General features: G+C 64.2%; 2 protein-coding genes across 3 annotated transcripts; both read right to left on the reverse strand.

Moving 5' to 3' along the window:
- Positions 1-3,945: 3,945 nt before the first annotated feature.
- Positions 3,946-16,476, reverse strand: PIGQ (phosphatidylinositol glycan anchor biosynthesis class Q). 2 transcript variants are annotated; one of them, XM_058710184.1, is made up of 11 exons: positions 16,285-16,476; positions 12,962-13,660; positions 11,128-11,259; positions 10,647-10,767; positions 8,789-8,915; positions 8,266-8,320; positions 8,045-8,156; positions 7,265-7,345; positions 6,696-6,810; positions 5,081-5,142; positions 3,946-4,249 (listed from the first exon to the last, which is right to left on the reverse strand). In XM_058710184.1, the coding sequence occupies exons 1-11, from the start codon at positions 16,326-16,328 to the stop codon at positions 4,097-4,099; spliced, it is 1,701 nt and encodes a 566-aa protein (XP_058566167.1). In that variant the 5' UTR covers positions 16,329-16,476; the 3' UTR covers positions 3,946-4,096. The 2 variants fall into 2 exon arrangements, with proteins under 2 accessions (XP_058566167.1, XP_058566166.1); XM_058710183.1 differs by having other exon boundaries at positions 8,266-8,419; positions 16,285-16,472.
- A 523-nt stretch (positions 16,477-16,999) lies between these two features.
- On the reverse strand, positions 17,000-19,664 carry NHLRC4 (NHL repeat containing 4). Its single transcript, XM_058710185.1, has 2 exons — positions 19,516-19,664; positions 17,000-19,001 (listed from the first exon to the last, which is right to left on the reverse strand). Exon 2 carries the CDS (start codon positions 18,729-18,731, stop codon positions 18,048-18,050), a length of 684 nt encoding a protein of 227 aa, XP_058566168.1. The 5' UTR covers positions 18,732-19,001; positions 19,516-19,664; the 3' UTR covers positions 17,000-18,047.
- Between the last annotated feature and the right edge of the window lie 274 nt (positions 19,665-19,938).

Consider the following 19,938-nt stretch of genomic DNA (forward strand, 5'->3'; position numbering starts at 1 on the left):
CAACCGGGCCTTTCCCAGCACAGCCTGTGGAGCAGGTGCAACCGTCCCTGCTTTGTAGGTTGGAGGCCCGTCCGGGGGTGTGATCCTTGGGGGGCAGTCTTGGGCGAACTCTCCTCAGGGGCTTCGGGCCCTCCGCTGGGTTCCTGCACTGCTCCCAGCCCCTCTGAACTCTTACCTCCCTGCCTCAGACCAAAAAGGCACCATAGGAACCCACAGGGTCTGGGGCATTAGGGCCCAGACAAGGGCGGGATGGGGGGACGGGGTGGCGGGCGAACTCCCTGGTGTCCGGGAGGCCTGGTGGACAGAGGCGCTGCCTCCCACGCAGATGTGTGCCCTTCTGCAAAGACGTCCTGGGGCTAAATGCCAGCTCTCCAGACTGAGGAGGGGACAGGACGGCATCCCTGCTGCCAAGGAGGGCCTCAGGCCAAGAACGAAGCAGTCCAGAGCAGTCCTCTGCTTCCAAGTCCTGGCTCAGCCTTGCTGAGGTGCCCACGCGTTAGGTGGTTAAGGGTGATTCCCGGCACCCCCCTCTCTCGGGAGACTCAGGAAGCATCTAGTGAAGAAACCCCTCCAGGCCCCCCCACAGGCCTCCACACCCGGCTCCTGTCCAGGCGGGGAGTGGTCTGGGATGTCTCTGCCTTCCCCTCCAGGATTCCCACTGCTCTCTATGCTGAACCCCAAGCTCTGCTCTCCAAGAAGGGTCTGGGGTTTCCCCCCCCCCCCGACCCCGGGCAAACAGATCTTGGCTCCAAAGTCCTGTGCCCAGGCTCTCTGGGGGCACCCACAAAAGTTCAATTACTCTGGAACTCCCCCCAGCCCAAGGCTGGAGCCAAGGAGAGGCCCCATGAAACCCCACACCAGGAGGAAGCCGGAAGTCCCCGTGCGCGTCCAGCAACACCCAATGGCGCAGCCGGTGAGCCGGAGGGCGAGGAGGGTGGACACTCACGTGGTCGCAAACATCTTGGCACAAATTACTTATTAAAGAGTAAGTGGCTTTGCGGAGGAGAACCCCTGGCGACCAAGTAGACGTCACCAGGATGGACGGACGCCATGTGCCTCCCAAGGTGACACCCTGGGAAGGACACAGTCGCATGTCCAGGGTCTTCCTGCCAAGAGCACAGGGGCTGCATCTTCTGGTCAGAATCATCAGATGAGCCCCACAGAGGGACATCCTACAGAGTAACTGTGGTGAAAGGCAGGCAGGCTGGGGGCACCGGAGGCTACAGGGCCCTGGGGAGCGGCACAGCGAGTGTGTGGCAGGGACGGGGGAGGGGGGGCGGAGGAGTTGGGGGGGGAGGACAGGCTACTGCAGAGGTCACCTGGGGGCACCCAGCAAGGGGCCCGCCCATGCTAATCGACTCCCCTCGCTGTGCTGTGGCTGCAAGGTACACACTGGACGTTTTAGGGGCAAAATTAAGGGCAAGTGACAAATTGTTTGGAAAAAAATACGGCACAAGTACAAAACCCGAAGTGGCACAGTGTGAACGATGGGGAGTGTGGGTCAGGGGTGCCAGACAGTACTGTGCACTGTGTTTCTGTAAGTTTGAAATATGTCAACACAGGGAGCTTCCAAACACAGGAGGTGCCGGTGTGGAGACACTGTGGGGCTCAGACCTGCCCGCTGTGTGGTCTTCAACTAGTCGCCCTCCCTCTCTGAGCTCATCTCCTGACTGATGTGCGTGAGGCCACGGTCTTCCAGCCGTGAGAACCGGAGCGGGAAGCGGTGGCCCTGAATGGAAGGCAAATGTCCACTTCTCGGGGCAACCTGCGATCCAGCCTCAGGGAAGCCGGAGCACAGGGCTCTGCCCCGGTCAGCGTGGCAGAGGTGGTAAGAGACACCTTACTGGTGGGGTGAGGACAAGGCCGTGCACAGAAGAAGGCTGTTCTTGGGAGGATGGGAGCAGCCTGGGAGGTGCAGCAGCGGCTGGAGCGACCGGTGCTGCCCTCGGGAGGTGGGGAGGCAGCCGGGCAGAGGCGGACAGCTGCCAGGCACGGCCCGTCAAGTGGCCACCACCGTCCCACGGGCTGGGCAGAGCCCCGAGAGGAGAGGCGGGGGGCCCCACGTGATCTCGAGTTTTGGCATCTGCCGGCAAGAAAGACGGGTGGTGGAGGCTTCTCTCAGCAGGCTCTGGGGGCCTGGGGACAGACCTGAACAAACTCCTCGGAGGCTCTGGGCCCTCCACTGGGTTCCCGCACCACTCCCCACCCCTCATCTCTCACCGACCTGCCTCAGACCGGAAAGGCACCACAGGGACCCACAGGGGCCTCGTAGGGCTCCCCATCCAGCCTCTGCCGACCTGTTAGTGGAGGCACGGCACTGGGAGGTGCTGACGGACCTCTCTGGACTTTAGCCCTTCCCTGCAAAGCCAGGACGGCGGGTGCACAGGCGGCCAGCCAAGCGTCCCTCAAGGCTGCAGGATGGGTAGAGGGAGGCGGGCAGGACCCCTGCCCTGCGAGGAGTCCACAGGTTTGAGGTGGTCTATTCATCAGAGCCAGGGCAGCTCACCCCTGCCCCAGGGAGGCCCGCACCCCTACCCTCAGCCCTGTCACTCATACCAGGGCAAGGCCAAAACCAGAGAGTGCGTGGCCCTGGGTCCGCCCACCCGTGCCAGGACATCTTCAAGGGGCCAGAACTTCCATACCCGCCTGCCAGACCCGCAGGGAGGCCTGCTTCAGGGGATGGTGTGCCCACCGCTCCCCAGGCTGGCATCGAACAAGAAATGGGTGTCATAGACACCGTAGGAAAAACAACGGGGCCCGGCTGTCCTACCACCCCAGGGCAAGGGGAACCTCACCTCAGCCCCACCACCGTCGCGGCGGGGGTGGGGGGCCGCCTCAGACCCACTGCCCGCGTGGCGATGGCGATGGGAAGGTAGAGGGTACGCTCCAAACGGGTGGGAAGTTTTATTGTCTCAGCAGAAAAAGGCAGAGCCGGGACCCGTCCTGCCACACGCCGAGCTGCTGGGAACTCCCCCAGGGGCTCCCCGCCGTGGCCCACAGCCAAGGAGTGCAGGTGGCAGAGGTGGACAGGCCCGAGTGCCCGCAGTGAACAGAGGCCGCTGCCCCTTCTCCTGCTCGGGCTACGGCACGAGCACAGGCAGCTCCAGGAGGACAAAACACACACGCTGCCATCCGCGCGTACAGTCTCCCTCCCCCCGGGGATTGTGGGGCTCGCGCCCGTAGTCAGACGCCACGCCAGCCGGCAGGCAGACGCGGCCTGAATGCTGCCCCCCACCCCCCCCGCCACACACACTGGAGACCACAAACGTGTCTCTCTAGGAGCTGCCTGCTTCTGTGCGACGTCAGTGAGGGAGATGGTATTTGGCCCAGCGGCCTGTTCCCGCAGGGGTGTGGGGCAGGGACAGGGCGGCAAGGTGAATGGCTGTCTGGTCTCTGGCAAGGCGGCTCCGGGCACCCGCGTGGCCCGGCTTCACACAGGGAGACCCGAAGGCCCACGGCCGCTCCCCCTGCAGGACAACCTCTCTGGGTGGCATCAAGCAAACCCTTGTGTGGTCCAGGCTCCGAGGGCAGTGCTGCCGGCTTCCCAGAGGGCTCGGGGCCACCGGGGCTGCTGGTTCTGGGGACCCTGGGGCCACCCCCAAGGACGGGATGCCGGGGGTCCGCCTCAAGGACCGTTGAGCGCATCCCGGGAGGGGGTCCCTCCACCTCCCGACAGGGAGAGCTGCCAGCTTGCCCCGTTGGCAGTGGCCGTGGTGGTCAGGGGTAGAGGCCTACAAACCCCTCCCAGAGTCTGGGTGTGATGGGAGGGGCAGAGCAGGGCTCCTGGGCAGGCCCCCGGGGGCTGGGGGGGCACCGGGTTGCCGATGCCATCCCAGCAGGTCAGGAGGCGGGTCCCGAGGCAAACACTGCTAGTGATGAAGCACGGGCCTGCTGGCCCGGCTGGCTGCCCCTGTGACCTCCTGCTCAGCACCCCGCAGCCTCAGAGCCAGGGGCAGATGTAGAGGCCTCAGACAACCGGGGGCACAGAAGGCAAACGGCACGGATGCGTGCCGTCCTGACAGTCAGCGTCCCCGGCAGGGTGGAGGGCTGACTGTGGCCGTGTGGCGGTGCCGGGCGGGCCGGGGGCCAGGGTCCGTCAGTCCCGCTTGTCCCCTTTCTGCCTCCAGGGGTAGATGAGCTCCCCGAAGAAAAGCTTGCGGCACAGGGAGCCCCAGGAGTGGGTGGGGTGGCAGCCACAGCTGGGGAGGCGGTAGGTGCGTATCACGTGACTGAAGGGCAGGGGGTTTATCTGAAAGCACAAGGGCGGTGGTCAGCCAGCACACAGCCCCCAACGCACCGGGCTGTCGATCGTGCCCGTGTCGGAGCCGGCGCTGCCCAGTCATGCCCTCTCTGCAGCACCCAGGGGTAGTGTGAGCAGCTCAAAAGGGAACACTCTGGCTGAGACGGGCATGCCCTCCTCGAGATAGGCTTCGGGGAGGGGAGGTGGGCCAGACTGGAGGGGTACAGACCCCTCTACTAAAGGACTTACCTCGCAGGAGCCTCGCAAGTGGTCTGGGAACACACCCCCCATCCCGAGAAAACCACACAGGCTGGCTGCCTCAGTATCTGACTGTCCCTGAGATATGGCCCTCAGGCCAACCACCCCGCCCCCCAGCAGCCAGTAGCCACCCACCTACTCCCTCCCACAGGCCAAAGGGGCTGTTTCCGAGAAAAGAGCCCGAGAGAAAAGGCCTGTGTGTCCCGAGGCCTTCACCAAGTCTGTCCTTGTCCACCTGGAATGAGAGCCCGTGGGACCCAGGGCAGGAAACAAGGGTGCAAGGCCCAGCAGGCAGGAGCCCTGGGTGGCTGAAAGCATCTGACATAACAGCACAAGGGATCCCATCCAGGGTCCTGCCGAAGGAGGGTCCAGGCAGAGGGGGTCACAGTGCCCAGGTGTCTCGGAGGTGAGGGAGCCTCCCCTTGGGCCCCACCCATCAGCTCTGCTGCACCCTGCAGCCCTACGCCCAGGGAAGCACAGAGGGATGAGATCCCAGCTGCCCCTGAATCTGGGCAACACCACGGCAGGTGGGTGCCAGGTTAGTCCACTGGCAGCGGCGTGAGGGGTGCGCAGAGGCCTCACCTGCATCAAGAGGCGGAGGGGCCTATGAGCCTCATGCTCCAGGACTCGGAACTTCACGCCGGCTGCAGGAAGGGCAAGGCGGCTGTGAGGGAGGGCGGAGCCCCCCAGCCCCACCCAAGGCCCACGGCCTGCAGACAGCCTCCCAGGCCTTCCTCTCCTCGTGTCAGCACAGGCGGGTGGGTGCGGGCAGAGGGCCCTGCACCTCCGGTGGCACTCAGAAGGCTGAGGACGGCCCCGGTGGCGCCACAGGCTCACCCGCCCCCAGCCCAGCCCCAACCTTCCCGTCTGTCTCTGGGCTGGCTGCCTGGCCGGAATCAAAGCCTCCACAGAACTTCACCGAAAGGCAGAAGCTGCGTGTCTGGGAGCCAGGGAAGAGTCAGCTGGGCATCGGGGGCACGGGCTGTGCTGCTTTCCAAACGGGATGCAGGCTGGGCTGGGCTGTCCCACAGGATGGACAGGGTGCTTGCTGGGTTGTGGCCACCCTCCTGGCATCTAAAGGTCTTCTAAATTCTGTGTGCGTGGCCGACTTGGGAACCCACCATGCCCCTGGCCTACAGTGTGGGCTCCGAAGCCTGGGAATTCCCAAGGCAGAAAGTTCTTAAAAAGAGAGGCAGGAGCTAATTATCAATTGATGAAGAGGCCCCAAGGCAAACTCAGTGAAAAGGAGAGAAAGCAGCAGCATCTGTGGGTTTTTATGTGAAGTTAAAACAACTCGGTTCTGGCCACGAGCTGTGGGCTGGGGGAGGGAGACCCTGGGTCTCGGGCTCTTCACCAGCCTGGTCCTGGCAATAAAGTATGGGCAGAGGCTGGAGCCCCTGGCATGGGCCACCTGGGGGCCTGCAGGGGAAGTGGTCTGGAAAAGGAACTCAAGGATACCCAGTAGGCAGATGTTAGGCCCAAAGCCCACGGAACATGCAGGTTCAAGTCCTCTGGCCCTCCACGGGCTGGAAGAGGCTGCTTGAGCTTGGTGTGGGGGCTGAGCTGCAAACCGGACACAGGGCCAGGTTTGCCCTCCCCGTGTTCCCTGACGTGCGCAAAGCCCCTGAACGGGACTGGCCAGCTCACGATGCTGTGACCGGTTTGGTCTGCCTCCCTGGGCCTGCCGTGGGGATAGCCTCCCCTCAGGGGCATCTGGCCAACCTAGTGGTTGGTGTCATCATGAAAACAGGGGCAGCCAGCTGCAGGGGGCACAGCCAGGAGCAGCTGGGACGGTGGGTACTGTCCCGGTGGGCAGTGGTCTGTGGGGTGGGGCGAGGCTCCTATCTCACAGATCTGGCCAGCCCAGCAGTCTCCGCCCTGGCCTGTCCTCTCCAAGGCTGAAGGGCATGAGCAGGCACACACAGTCACACACAAGCACACGGGGACACTTTTCTGAGCCACGTTCAGGTGCCACCTACACTACTACACACAGACCTCAGGGCAAATCTCACACTCGTCGCAGGAAAGGGTGAGAAAGAGGAAAGGTCGCCTCTGCAGCCTCTAAACCCGAGGGCGAGGTGGGTCTCCCTCCAGCTCACTGCAGGCAGCCGGCCCGGTGGACACCAGGGGTCCCTGCCCTCCCCCACCAGCCGCCCCCATGCCCCACACTACTGCTTCCAGAAGCACACGGACCCACCTGCAAGCCTGTAAGGCCGGCAGAGCCGGAGGCCGAGGGAGTACAGCGGCAGGGAGTTGATGAGGTCCACGAGCACATGGATCAGGCCCTGCACGGCCACCACCAGGAGCCGAAGCTACAGCACAGACAGCGCTCAGAGCCACGCCGCACGCCCAGGAGCAGAGCAGCCGGGAGGGTCCCGGGCCACGACCAAGGGCGACCAGGAGCTCGGAACCCCCGGGGAGGGCGCGGTTCCCACCCCAATCCTAAGGCCCAGGTATGAGGAGGCAGGGGGCCGCGAGCGGGAGTGGCTGAGCCCAGGGAAACACGCCACCAGCCCCTCCCCTCGGCGTGGGCCACCTGGGTGCCATGCCCCTGAGTCCTGCGCCCAGCCGCTTGTCCCCCGAGGGTAGGGCCCACCACACAGTGTCCCGAGAGCATAGGAGAGCCACACCCTCCATGGACTTCGGGGACAGACGGCAGGCAGAGCACACACTCATCACCCCAAGCACTGTGGGCGAGGCCCATGGGGCCGGCTCGGCCAGGTGCCGTGGCCAAGGCCCTCCCAGGCCGCGAGCCCCTCGGCTCACCAGGGTGAACACCAGGTAGTACAGGGCCGTGGTGGGCAGGAGGAAGAGCAGGATGGTGAAGAGCAAGGTCCCGATGAACAGCTGCAGGGAGAAAGGACACCACCGTCGGCATCAGCAAGAGCCCCACGCCGGGAACAGCCCCGTCCCCACCAGACCCATCCGGTAACCGAGCGGAAAAGGGACGCCTGCCGCCGGGACACTCTGGCTTCCTGAGACAAGTCAGGAAAAGCTGCTCAGGACAGCTTTCTCCAGTACTGGGAGGGACGTGTCCGCGTGCCCTCCAGACTCGGGCGGACAGAACCAGCCAGCAGGACATGAGCACGTACACCAGAAGCGGGCGGGTTGTGAATCTGGGGCAGCAAAAGTAGGCCTTGGAGGGCAGCACGCAGGGTCCGTGTGCCAGGTCTAAGCTACGGGAAAGGCCAGAGGCAGGCCTTGAGCCTAGGTCACCTCCATGCCCTGCCACCCAGCGGCTCCCGGGGGTCCGGCACCCTCCCCAGAGCAGCGTCCACCTCCCGCCTGGGGCAAGGTCCCGTGCTGTCTGAGGCTCCGTATGCGCCCTGCCCCTTGCAGGCTCCTCACGTTCCCCAGCGTCCGTGCTGACCCTTGGCAGGTGAGGTGAGCCACGGACAGGAGTGTGGTCACCCCATCAGGGTGCCAAGCGGCTACACTGGCCAAGCCGTTTAGAGGACCGGATGGACTGGAGCTCGGGGGGCAGTCGGCTGTGGGTCCCGCCGGCCGCCTGGAGGTGTGCCCCTCCCCTGCAGTCCTGCCCAGTACCTGGTCCAGGTCATAGGAGCAGGAGTCCACCCGCTGGCGCAGAACATTCCACTTCTTCCCCCGGAACAGACGCCAGAGCGAGGACAGGCCACAGATCTTCAGGCAGTACAGCCTGCGGGAGGGACACGGGCAGCATCAGGGCCAGGCCTCTGGGCCACCCCGGGAGCCCCCCGGGCCCGGCAAGCGTCCAGGGTGCTCACGAGCGGGGAGCACACGCCCACCTGGCGCCGTAGACGTAGAAGCAGTAGATGTGGAAGGTGAGGAGAGCGACGATGTCTGACAGGATGGACAGGGCGACCGTCAGGCCCAGGCAGGCCGAGAGGCCCACGTGCCACAGGATGCGCTCGATGAAGGGGGACATGAGGTGGATGTAGCCTGGTGGGATGGGGGACGGTCAGCTATGGGTCCTGGCCCCCCAGTTCCTCACGGACCAGGCGCGCCTGAGGCTGCCAGACTGCTCTCCTTCCTGGCCGTCTCCTGGCTTAACAGCCGGCCTGGTAGAGCAGGGCTACGCACACGCGCGCACGCGCACACACGCACACACGCGCACGCGCGCACGCGCACACACGCACACACGCGCACGCGCACACGCGCACACGCGCGCGCACACACGGCACCGAGAGGGAGGAAAGCAGGGACCAAGGGGATGGGTGGGGCCCCACGCAGCCAGGGCTGTCCCCTGGGCGCACAGGCTTTAGAAGCCGAGTTGGGGGCTCACTGGGGCCGGGGGGAGCTGCCACTCACTGGTCCACAGGTGCAGATGGTACAGGAAGAAGCGGCCCAGGACCTGGTCCAGTGCCCGGTTCATCTTCAGCCCAGCAGGGGCTCCCATCAGCCACTGCACGAGATGCTGGAGCTCCTCGGCCACGTGCTGGAGGGATGCAGGAGGGGCCCGCGGTCTGTCAGCTGCACCCCACCACGGCCAGCCCATCCGGGCAGGGACAAGGTAGCCTGGGTGCCTCCCTCCAGGTGTCTCCTAACATGACGGGCACACAAGCTTTCCCATGCTGGTCTGGCCAGGAAACCCCTCTTCGCAGATGCTCTGGGACCCGCTGAGAGGCACAGCCTACAAGGCTGACAGTCTTCCCCTGGCCCTCCGGACATGGGGCCCCGAATGGCCATCACCCTTTCCCGCGTCCCACCCCTCCCGCCACTGGGCCTACCGGAGCACTCAGCCCCACATGCCCAGATGAGGGACAGACCCCAGCTCACCGTGAACCTTGTAGGGGGAGCCCATGGGTCTACAGTGCCCCTCTGCTGAGGACCCCACCCCATCACCTGCGGCTGCAGAGGCCCAGGCCTGCCCTGGGCGGGTGCCCTCAGGTAATCCTGAAGGGTATCGAGCCCATCAGGGGCCCAGGTGCCAGTGAGAAGGCCAGAGAGTTCCCGGGAGAAAAGGACGGATGAGACGTGAGTCATCGACTACAGTGAGCGAGGGCCAGAGACGGCACGGGGACTCTCACAGGCAAGCAGGGAAGCTGACCCGCATCCTGGGTGCCCACGGAGGAAGCCAATGTCCAAGCGCTGTGCCCGTCCCAGAGCAAAGGCCTAAGGACCCTCAGCCTTATCAGCAATGCTGAGACCACAGCGGTGACTGCCCCACGGTCACCGACCTGTCACCCCCCTCCTGCCCACTGTGCGGGCCTAGGAAAGCCTCAGCCATGTCAGGGGCAGTGAGGAAAGAAACAAAGCATTCTTTATAAATAGAGCTTATCTAATATTTAAAGGATAAGAGCTAGGCGGCAGGAAGGAGCTTTCATTTTTAAATTAAATATTTATATTTCTGCGCAATTCTGCAAAAGGGAGGTCTAAGATGAGCGGCCAAGAGGCAGAGCGTGGACAAGCAAGGTGAAGCGACCAAGCCACCTTCCCAGCCGCCAGGCCCTCCTTGCTCTCTTCCTCTCGGACCAGGTCTCCCAGAGAAGCCGTGGGGGCTCCCGGCCCGTGGGGGCTCCCGCCCACAAGCAGGCCCAGAGCACAGCTGCGACTGATGCTGATGGCAGTGGCAGGGGTGGCACGCACAGGGACCACACCAGGGCCAGCAGGCCACTGGCAGAGGCGTGGGGAGGCCCAAGGGGCCAGAGGGACTGCTCTCAGCAGGCAGACAAGCTCCCCGACAGGAGTGACAGGGCCTGTGGCTCTGAGGAGGGGAGGCAGAGAAGCCGAAGGCTCGGTGCCGGCATAAACGAGCAGCAGGGTAGAAGCTGAGAGGAGGGCCGTGGAAGGAGAGGAGGGAGCCCCACGGACAAGCTGGGCCCCCAGCACTCAGCATGGGAACTGCAGAATCAGCCGTGCGAGTGGCCTGACTGCCACAGGGCGTGAGGCCCGAGCCTGACCGCACACAGACAGCCCTGGACACACGCAAGGTTTCCGCGATGCTTTCTGTGCAGAGCGCCCAAGCCAGGAGCCGGGGATGGGACCCGTCTGGGGTCAAGGACAAGGGCTGCTTACGGGCCCCACAGAGGGAAAGGGCAATGGTGCTCTGGCCAGCGGATCGGCCTCTGCCGCCCCCAGGAAGGGCCCCACCTCCAACTCTGGGACACACTGGGCTCCCCCAACCAAGTCACCCCTGGGACACGCCAGACTCCCCCAACCGACTCACATCAGCCACGGGGACGAGCGCCTCTGCCAGGTGGCCGATCCGGTCCTTCCCGTGAAGCCAAGACAGCAGCACAAGACCAAGGGCCACGTCAAGAAGCACAGAGACAAGAACATTGGCCTTTCTGGAAGGAGGAGCCCCACAGGGTAGGTGGTGAGGGGACCAGCCCGAAGGAGGAGCCCGATGGGAGGGAGTGAGTGGTGAGGGGGTCTTTCCGGAAGGAGGGGTCCGACGGGGCAGGTGGTGAGGGGGCCTTTCTGGAAGGAGGGGTCCGACGGGGCGGGTGGTGAGGGGGCCTTTCTGGAAGGAGGGGTCCAACAGGGCGGGTGGTGAGGGGGCCTTTCTGGAAGGAGGAGGGGTCTGATGGGGCGGGCGGTGAGGGGGCCGGCCCCGAAAGGGTCACTGTGGATGGGCTGGGTGTAGAGAAGTGGGCGGGGGGCACGGGTTGGTGGCATGACCAGCAGCTGTGGTGGAGACCCAGCACCTCATCAGCTGGGTGGGGTTCTCGGCCTTCTGGGTGCTGAAGACAAACGTGAGCTGCTCCAGCCGGTGCCTGAGCTGCTGACATGTGGAGAGCTTGCTCCAGATAAAGGACAGGGGCCACAGCTGGAAGACCCTATGAAGGAACCGAGAGGTGGATCTTCAGCTGGGGTTCCCTGGCGGCCAAGGGCCGAGGGCCCCCTTGGCTGGTGCCGTCACCAGGCTCGACGCAAGGCCCTGGAAGTCCCCGAACACCGATGGCCACACTCCCGAACTCGGCAGCACAGGCACATGGCGGGGGGCACAGGCGGGCAGCCCGGTGAGGGCCATGACGCACTCACGGACGTTAACTGGGAACCTGACCTCCTCACAAAGCAGTGACCTGAGGCACACCCAAGGCCAAGCGCCAAGACCTTGCCCCAGGAGTGAGAGAATGTGCTGTCCAGCCACCCAGCGCCTCGCCCCGCTGGACGGGTGACCCTCATCGAGGGTCTCCAGGCTGCCAGGGCTGCCCCACGAGACTGATTTCTCACAAGGCAAAGGAAGCACTGAGATGCTTCTGCAGACAGTGGGACGTTGAGGGGAGACGTTTGTGAGCAAAGTGCCCTGTCGGAACTCGGCTACACTCAAGAGTCCCCACTTCGAACCTGAGTCCCTGCTGCCGCCAGCAGGAGCTTGAAGGGCGCGGAGCCGCCAACGAGCCGAGTGCCGGGCCCTCGGGAGGAAGGAGGAGGTCTTTGAGCCGTTCCGAGCCAACTCCAGGAGCCAGACGTGCTCAGCACACCCCTCCTGAACTCCAGTCAGCTGGAAGGCGGCCTCGCACTGTCTGCACAAGAGACCCCCTCCTGCACAGCTGTTTCCCCGAGGCTCACACCAGCCGTGGGCGGCCAGGGCACCGCCAGCACCCCTGGGGCTGCCCAAGGGGAAGAGGGGGCTGCCCTTCTGCACAGTAACAGCTCTGCCTCGCATGACTGTCCCTGTGCTCTAACCCGATGGGCTAATCAGGATTCGGGGCACATGAGCCACTGTTAACCTTTCTTGAGTCCTCTGAAAGCTGATAAAAGCTAAGGACCGTCTCTCCCCAAAACCGTACTTTGGCTGACACACACTTTCCTGTCATTCGTTCCAGGGAGTAGTGAAGATCCGAAACCCGCCCTTCGTGTCCAGATCCCCTGCAGCCCTCAACCCAAGGTGCTGTCCACACACAGCTGCCAAGGGCTCTCTGCCAGCACAGGCGAGAGCACTCCACAGCCCTCAGTGAGGAGGTGAGGCCAGTCCCCAGACCCGACAGCCAGAACCCCAGGACCTAGGTGGGTGGCGCCATGAGGGAGCCAGCTTCTCACAGGGGGAGGGGTGCCAGCATTCCCCAGGGCCCTCAAGGACTTTTATAAATCCCTCAGTCAGGCCTGCAGCCAGGAGTAGCCCAGGCCACTGTGGAGAAGAGCCAAGGCTAGGGACCACCATCCCAGACACACGGCCCACCAGCGAGCGGGCCCCAGCCCTTCCAGGGCCAGGCAAGTGGGTGGGACCCGAAGGCCTCCAGGACAAACAAGTCCTAGGCACCAGGCAGGGCAAACACCAGCCCTCGGGTGGCAACCACCTGGGCCTGCTCATGGCCTGATTGCCCGTGTAGGGGACCAAACCACCTGAAGTCCACTCTGGCCCCTGACCCAGCGGGGTCCCATGCAGCCAGACGCTGCCGAGGAGGCATGCTCTACCCAGGGAGCAAGGGGCACGGACAGCAACCAGCACTCAGGCAGCCTCAGACATACCCAGAGAGGGCTGGGCTACGGCTCAGGGGCCGGACTTCCTCCCGCCCCGGCCCCAGGGGCACTTACCGGCAGGCGCTGGCGGCTGAGACAAGTGACAGCAGGCCGCCCAGCAGCAGGCAGATGGGCCCCGAGGCCCGCTTCGCCAGCTCCGCGAGGATGCTGGCCTCCACGCCCTCCGACTGCCAGTGGCTCAACCGCACGGGGCCCTCGTCGAACCGGTCACTTCGGAAGAGCTCCTCACTGCGCGCCACCGTGTCAAAGACAGCAGCCAAGCCCCCAGCACCGGCCATGGCATCGCCAGCCTGGTGGTCAGGCAGGGCCACGGGCGGGTGCAGCTGGGACAGCAGCACCTTGCGCTGGTCGTAGAAGACAAGCATGACCTGGTCCTCGCCGGGGGCACCGGGGCAGGTAGGTGCCTGCCGGCGGGTGGCCTTGCAGCTCCAGAACTTGCTGCCCCTCTCCCGGCACAGCTGGAGCCAGGGCTCATGGGAGAAGATGGCGCCCAGGCCCTCCAGGAAGTGGCCCAGGCTCTCCTCGGCATCCTGCCGGCGGTGGCACCAGGTGCCCAGCACGGCCACCCCCACCTGGCTGGCCTGCTGCACCCGAGCCAGGAGCTCCTTCACCTGGATGGGGATGAAGGGAAAGTGCACCACAGCCAGGACCACAGCACTGGTCTGCTCCGGGACCCACCGTCCCACCAGCAGGCCGCTGTCGGCCGAGGCGCAGCACGTGGGGAAGAAGGCCTTGAGCACCATGCCGGGCACGCTGGAAGAGAGGTGAGAGACCCTGCTCAGGGCCGCCGCCGCCCCATGACGGCCCTGACGGACATGCACACACGGCCGCGGGGCCGCAGGGCCGCGTCGACCCCAGCTCCCCATCTCGCGTGGGTACCGCCCCCACCCCCACCCCAGGCCAGGCAACGCTTTCCCCCCTTTCAGAGACAGGCAGGCCGAAAGGGGGCGAGGCGACGTGACCCCGGTACCACTCACAAGGGTGTGCAGGGCTGAACGTGAAGGTTTACTTCTTGTTTTTAAGGAAAGTGATGAGAGTATTTTACGTGTAGCACGTGGAAAAACGCACGATCTCATTAACAATGAAAGATACAGATGAAAATCTGACGAACCTTGATTTACTCACTAAGCCAGCGAGACTAAAGATGAAAATTTAAACAGATTCCTGCTGGGCTGAGGGAAACCACATGCTGGCGGCTGTGGGCACAGGACGGGAGCCCCAGAATATACCAGAGGAAACTTGCTGCTCTTGTGGGGCTCTGGCAGGGGGCTCTGGGAAAGGCCTTCGGCAGACACAAAGGCCCAGGGCTCAAGAGATCACTGGTGTGGCTGCTTTCCTCCCTTGCAGGGGCCCAGACTGGGGCTGGAAGGTAGAGGCCTCTTCCAGCCGGTTGTAAAGGGGGCTTCCCACAGCTGTGGGTTCCAGCTGAAGAGGGTCCTTCCGGGCAGAGCAGCAGGACTCCCAAACGCCCCCTCCTCACCAAGCGACAGGAGAGGGCAGCCAGCAGCAAGTGCAGGCAGGGGACGGCCTGGAGCAGCCGGGGCCAAATCCCTGCGGCCACTATCAAAGGCATCGAGGCCAACTTATCTTCCTGACCCTCCTGACAGGGGCCACTGTGAGACCTGGGAGGAACCTGGCAGCTCTGGTTTGGTGACCAGCAGGGGGACCAGACATCCCACCCTAAGGCCTCTCAGTGCCAGCCCACTGAGATACACCAGCTTGGCCGAACGACACCATCATGCCCTCCTTGGGGACCCCTTTCACAGGACCTAAGGAAAACTACGCATGGCTACTGCCGGAAAAGAACAACGATCGGCCCAACAGCGAACAGATGCTCTGGAGGAAAAGCTGCATCTGTTGAAACAAAGGTGTTTTCACTTCGGGAAACTTCACTGAGTTGTGCACAAACGGTGAGTGTGTTTTCTTTGTGTGCGTTACGCTTCATCTACAAAGTTTGCCTAAGAAGGAAGAAAAGGCTCCTCGTGTGGAAGGACGGAGAGCAGAGGGTAGAAACTGGTGTTCTTATCCATGGGGCAGAGAGAGAGAACTCTTCACACATCACGGGGCGAATCCCCACCCGCACCCCCACCTCAGCCTCTGGGAGGGATGAACACAGAGAAGTCTACTCAGATCAGACATCCAGACAAAGAAGAAAGAGCAGGCAATCGATAGCAGAGGTGCAAAGGGAGGAGGGCAGTAACTTGGGCAAAGCGCTGCTCTTTCAAGACGGGAATACAAAGCCAGGGCGCGTGCCCAGGGCGGCCTCGTGTTCACAATGCCAGCGAGTTCCCTTCCCGATCTGTCCGGTGACAGGTCTCGGGGGGCTGGGACAGCCCTGCTCCCACAAGGTCTCCCTGACAGGGTGGAAGCCTACTGCCTTCTCTCCTGGGCACCAGCGGCCACTGGGGAAAAGCGCAGACGGGACTGGCCAGGGACAGCTCACTGGCTGGAGCCGTCCTCTGACAAGCCTCCCCACGGCTGCCTCTCCATAATCCGGGAACATTCACTTTTACTCCGTGTAGTTTGTGCTTAAAAAACCAACAACCGTTCGTTTGTTTGTTTTTCTTGCATGGGGTACACACTGCTTTCTACCCCTCATTACAGAAGAACTCAATCTACGATTCTGGTTTTGGGTTTATTTTATTATTTTTTTTTAATTATTATTATTATTTTTTTTAATGTTTATCCATTTTTGAGAGAGACAGAGACAGAATGCAAGTGGGTTAGGGGCAGAGAAGGAGGCACAGAATCAGAGGCAGGCTCCAGGCTCTGAGCTGTCAGCACAGAGCTGGACGCGGGGCTCGAACTCACGGGCCGTGAGATCACCACCTGAGCCAAAGTCAGACGCTCAACCGACTGAGCCACCCAGGCGCCCCAATTTTTTTTTTTTAAGTAAGCTCTAAGCCCAACGTGGGGCTTGAACTGCCTCCCCCCCCCCGCCCCCCCCCCCCCAACAACAAGTCGCCTGCCCTACCGAATGAGCCACCAGGCGCCGCCTTCCCGCAGTCAGGGACGCCTGGAGGTGCCGAGGCCCCCTCGCTGACCCTGAATGCCCTTCCGGAGGGTCCAGGGCCGAGGCCGGCCCGCGGTGAGCGCGCTGAGCCAAGGCTCCCCGCGAAGGGCGCCCACGCGGCCCCGCCGCCGCCCCTCCCGGGCCCCACTCTACGGATGAGGAAACAGAGGCTCCAGCGGCGACAGGCCCGCGCCGGCCGGGCGGGGGCTGGAGGTAGCCACCGGGGCCCCTTCCGCCGCCTCGCCCGCGCCCCGCGCCCGGTCCCGCGGCGCCCGGGGAGTCGGGGCCCACAGCCCCGGGGGGAGGGGCGGCGCCCCAAGGTCACACCGCACGGCCCCCCCTCCTCCCCCCGCCGAACGCTCACCGGCTGTTCCCCGGGGCCGCGCTCTCAGGCGGCGGAGTCGGCATGGGGTCGGGGACCGCGTCGGGCCGGCCCGAGCGGACGACAGCGCTCGCGGCCCCCGGCCCCCAGCCCCGCCGCGGCCGTGCCGCGGGACACGAGCCCCATTTCCGCCGGCTCCCGGCGTTGCCGCGCGACGGTCCGGCCCCCAAAGGCGCCCGAGCTGCCCGCCGGCCCCGCCCGAGCGTTCCGCGCACGCAACGTTCCAGTCCCGGGAGTCGGAGGCAGGCTTGTGCGGCGTCCTTGTCCCCCTCATGCGGCATCCTCGCTCCCGCCAAGGCATTCATGTCCCCTCCCCAGCTCTTGTACCCCATCCGGTCTACCCGCAGTGTCCCCAACACCACTGCCTTCCCGTCCCCCAACTTCTCACAGCTGCCAAACCTCCCCCATCCCCCATTTTCTCATCTGAGGGACCCAGCGGACCTGGCTTTTGAGGGTCCCCAACCTCACTGGGCCACCACCCTCCGAGGGTGAAAAGCAACCCCCAAGCCCTGCATGGGGTTGCGAAAGGAGCTGCCTCCCCAGCCCCAGGCTGGCCCCTCCAAAGGGGTCTCTGCAAAGGGGCGCCCCCATGTCCCCCCAGGGCTAAGTGGGCTAGGAAGGCTGCGGCCATCTGGTTTGATTGTCAGAGGTGTCCCTGGCCCCTCCTGCCCCAGGGAACAATACCACCAACACCAGCAGCGACAAATTACATTTACTGAGCACTTACTGCACACGCTTCCTTACACTGACCACATAACCCTGCCACTCACAGGGGCTGGTACATACGAAAGGGACCTTGTCAGAGGGATTGTCCTGGTGACAGACTGGACCAGGCACTGTCCCCTCCCAATGAGCCCCCTCACTGGAACTGGGAGCCTGGCCGGGCCCCAGATTCAGAGGAAGCCCTCATCTCCCATCCCTTTGGGGCCTCATTTGCTCATTGTGCTCAAGTAACAGGAGTGTCTCCTCATAGGAAGGCTCTCCTGGCTTGACCATGGTCTGGAACCTTCCCAGCACACCCCACCCATGAGTTTGGAGCGCTTGCAGAGGAGAAAGTGAAGGTTCAGCCTGAGACATAGTCTTACATGGGAGCAGGAGACCAGGGGTATGGAGGCTCCCAGCCCAGCCACGTGCCACCCCTAGGCGCCTCAGGGGTGGTCCTTCCTCTGCTTTCCCTTACCTCAGTTAGGCCCAGAGAAGCTGCGAGAGGCTTGGCGCCTGGGGTGCCTCTGAGGACGGGGGACAGTGAGAGGCCACACCCCTGCCAGCCCAGCCCAGCCCAGCAGAACCCTCCCCGCCTGCTTCTGTCTGATTAGGACCCTGGGGCGCCCAGCCCGACACACCAATCATCTCCAGGCTTCAGCTGCTGGCCTCAAAGCTCAGGCCTCCAGGGCCCTGAGCCAGAAGGACCAGGGCCTGAGTGGCCATGGGGGCAGTGAGTTGGGGGGCCCACTAAACTGGGGTGTGGAGAGGACCCAAACTTGGAGGCTGTGCACCTGGTAGGGGAGGCCGAGAGGTGGTTGGTTTGTGGCAAGTCTGAATCCTCTCCAAGAGGAGGACGGGGCCAGCCCAGAGCCCGGCACAACAGGTGCTTAGCAACTGTCAGCCATTATATCAGGTCAGAAAGGCACCGCCGGCAGCCCTGGAGGACCCCACCAACCCTGAATGTCCCTCCCGTAGTGGTCCAGGGCCCTGGGGGCTGGGCCCACATGCAGCGAGGTGCTGCTCCCATCTGAGTCCACGGGTCAGGCTGGCTCTGAGTGGTACTGGTACACCTTGATGCAGCTGTCCCCTGCGTCTGCCACCACGAGCTGGCCCTGAGGGGCACAGGCCACACCCAGGGGCCGCCCCAGCCCCTCAGACACCAGGCAGACAGGCTCCCTGGCCCGAGGAAAGAGGGTCACGCGGCGCCCTTGCTCATCTGCCACAATGACACTGCCCTCCACATCGGTGCACACGCCTGCTGGGTTCCCAAAAGCATGCCCTTTCAGAACTCCCAGGGAGCCCAGGGGCTGGCAGGCACTGCCGAACAGCCACACATCCCCAAACTCTTCGCTCACAGCGAGGCCCCCGTCAGGCCCTGGGCCCACCCAGCACGGGCCCTCCAGACCCAGCATGGAGGCTGGGGCCAGTGGCTGCAAGGCAGGGCTCAGTGTGAAGCTGTGGACAGCCCCAAGCACATAGTCTGTCACCAGAAGGCGGCCAGTGGCATCCACAGCCAGTCCCCGGGGGGCCAGGTAGGTGCCCACCGTGACCCAGCGGCCCAGGGGGGCTCGGGCGGCGTGCTGAAGTGCATGGACAGCCCCACGGACGAGGTCACTGACCACCACAAGCCCAGCGGCCGTCACAGCAACGTCCTCCGGCACGAAGGCCCCAGTCCCCGGCAGATGGCAGGGCAGGTGGCAGATGGAGCGTCCCTCGAGGTCCATCACGTGGACGCAGGGTGCAGCCCCAGCCGTCAGGAAGAGCAGGCCATCCGGGGAGCAGTGCAGACCCCGGGGTCCTCCCACAGCCCCTGCCGGCACTGGGATCTGTCCCAGCAGCCGGGGCTGCCGGGAGCGAGTGGGGTCTCCAGGTGGGTCCAGCTTGGGAGCAGCTGGGCGGGGAGGCCCAGGAGGCCAGAGGCCAGAGAGGTGGTGGGCAGAGATCACAGTTCGGCCCCTCTGAGCTGAGTTCCTGCAGCTGGGCCGCGCGTGGGGCTGCAAGAGAAATACCCACTGTGGGCCAAGCAGTGGCTACCCCTATTCCCCTGCTCCCTTCCGTGCTGGCGTTCTCCTGTTTTACACAAGAGGAAACTGAGGCATGGGGGTGGGGAGCTGGATTCAAACCCAGTTCCACCAGATCCCGAGTGCTGGCACAGTTCGCAAGCCCAGCAGCCAGCCATGTGTCTGGGTCCCGTTTCACCAGACATGGCCCCTGAGACACAATTCTGGGAGTCACAGGCCTGTGAAGGCCCGAATGAGCTCACGGGCCTTGGGAGGTCCTGAGGTGGTGGTGGGGGTGGTGGGGGGGTGTTTCTCAAACTCATCTGCCCAGGGAACCCTGCCTTCCCTCAGGCAGGGAAAATGACTCTTCCTGGGGGCAGCCCAAGGGTCTGCCCATTGTCCCCACAAAGCCCCTGGAAACTTCCGACCCCTGAAGGATTAGGCAGGGGGCCTTTCCTGGGCCTCTCTGCCTGCTCCCACCCAGAGAGGCTGGGTGGGAGTCTCCTACCTGGGGCTAGTCGCCCTGGGCCCTGCTCCGGCAGCAACAGCCTCTGTTGTTAGAAACTGGAGTCTGAGGGAGGGGCAGCCTTGATGAGCTGGCATGGGCAGGTGGGAGGGGCAGGTGGGACTCTGGCCAAGAACATGTTTGAGCAGTGGCCCAAGAAAGCTCTGTGGAGCCGCCACTCAGCGGCTAAACCCCTAGAGGCGCCCCAGTGCTGCCGCATTCCTGCCTCGGGGACTTTGTACTGGCCTCTGGGACATTCTTCCCACTGCCCCCACCTGGTCTGGATGCCACTCGCGGTCAGCCCAGCCACCCCCACCCCTCTTCAGGGAGGCCCGCACAGCCCTCCCAAAACCGCCGTAATGTAATTCGTGGGTTTGCTGCTCAGAGGGCACTGAGCGGACATGCGTGTGAGGCAGCCTAGAGCGC

The sequence above is a fragment of the Neofelis nebulosa genome, chromosome 18 (assembly GCF_028018385.1).
Source record: "Neofelis nebulosa isolate mNeoNeb1 chromosome 18, mNeoNeb1.pri, whole genome shotgun sequence".
NCBI lineage: Eukaryota > Metazoa > Chordata > Mammalia > Carnivora > Felidae > Neofelis > Neofelis nebulosa.

What these genes read in the sequence shown, in the direction of transcription:
- PIGQ (XM_058710183.1), bottom strand. Translation starts at nt 16,328, where the DNA reads ATGCCGACTCCGCCGCCTGAGAGCGCGGCCCCGGGGAACAGCCG. An exon ending in GCGGCCCCGGGGAACAGCCG is followed by an intron (nt 13,661 to 16,284) that starts GTGAGCGTTCGG and finishes CCTCTCTTCCAG; the next exon opens with CGTGCCCGGCATGGTGCTCA. An exon ending in ACTACCTGGTGTTCACCCTG is followed by an intron (nt 6,811 to 7,264) that starts GTGAGCCGAGGG and finishes TCTGTGCTGTAG; the next exon opens with CTTCGGCTCCTGGTGGTGGC.
- NHLRC4 (XM_058710185.1), bottom strand. Translation starts at nt 18,731, where the DNA reads ATGGACCTCGAGGGACGCTCCATCTGCCACCTGCCCTGCCATCTGCCG.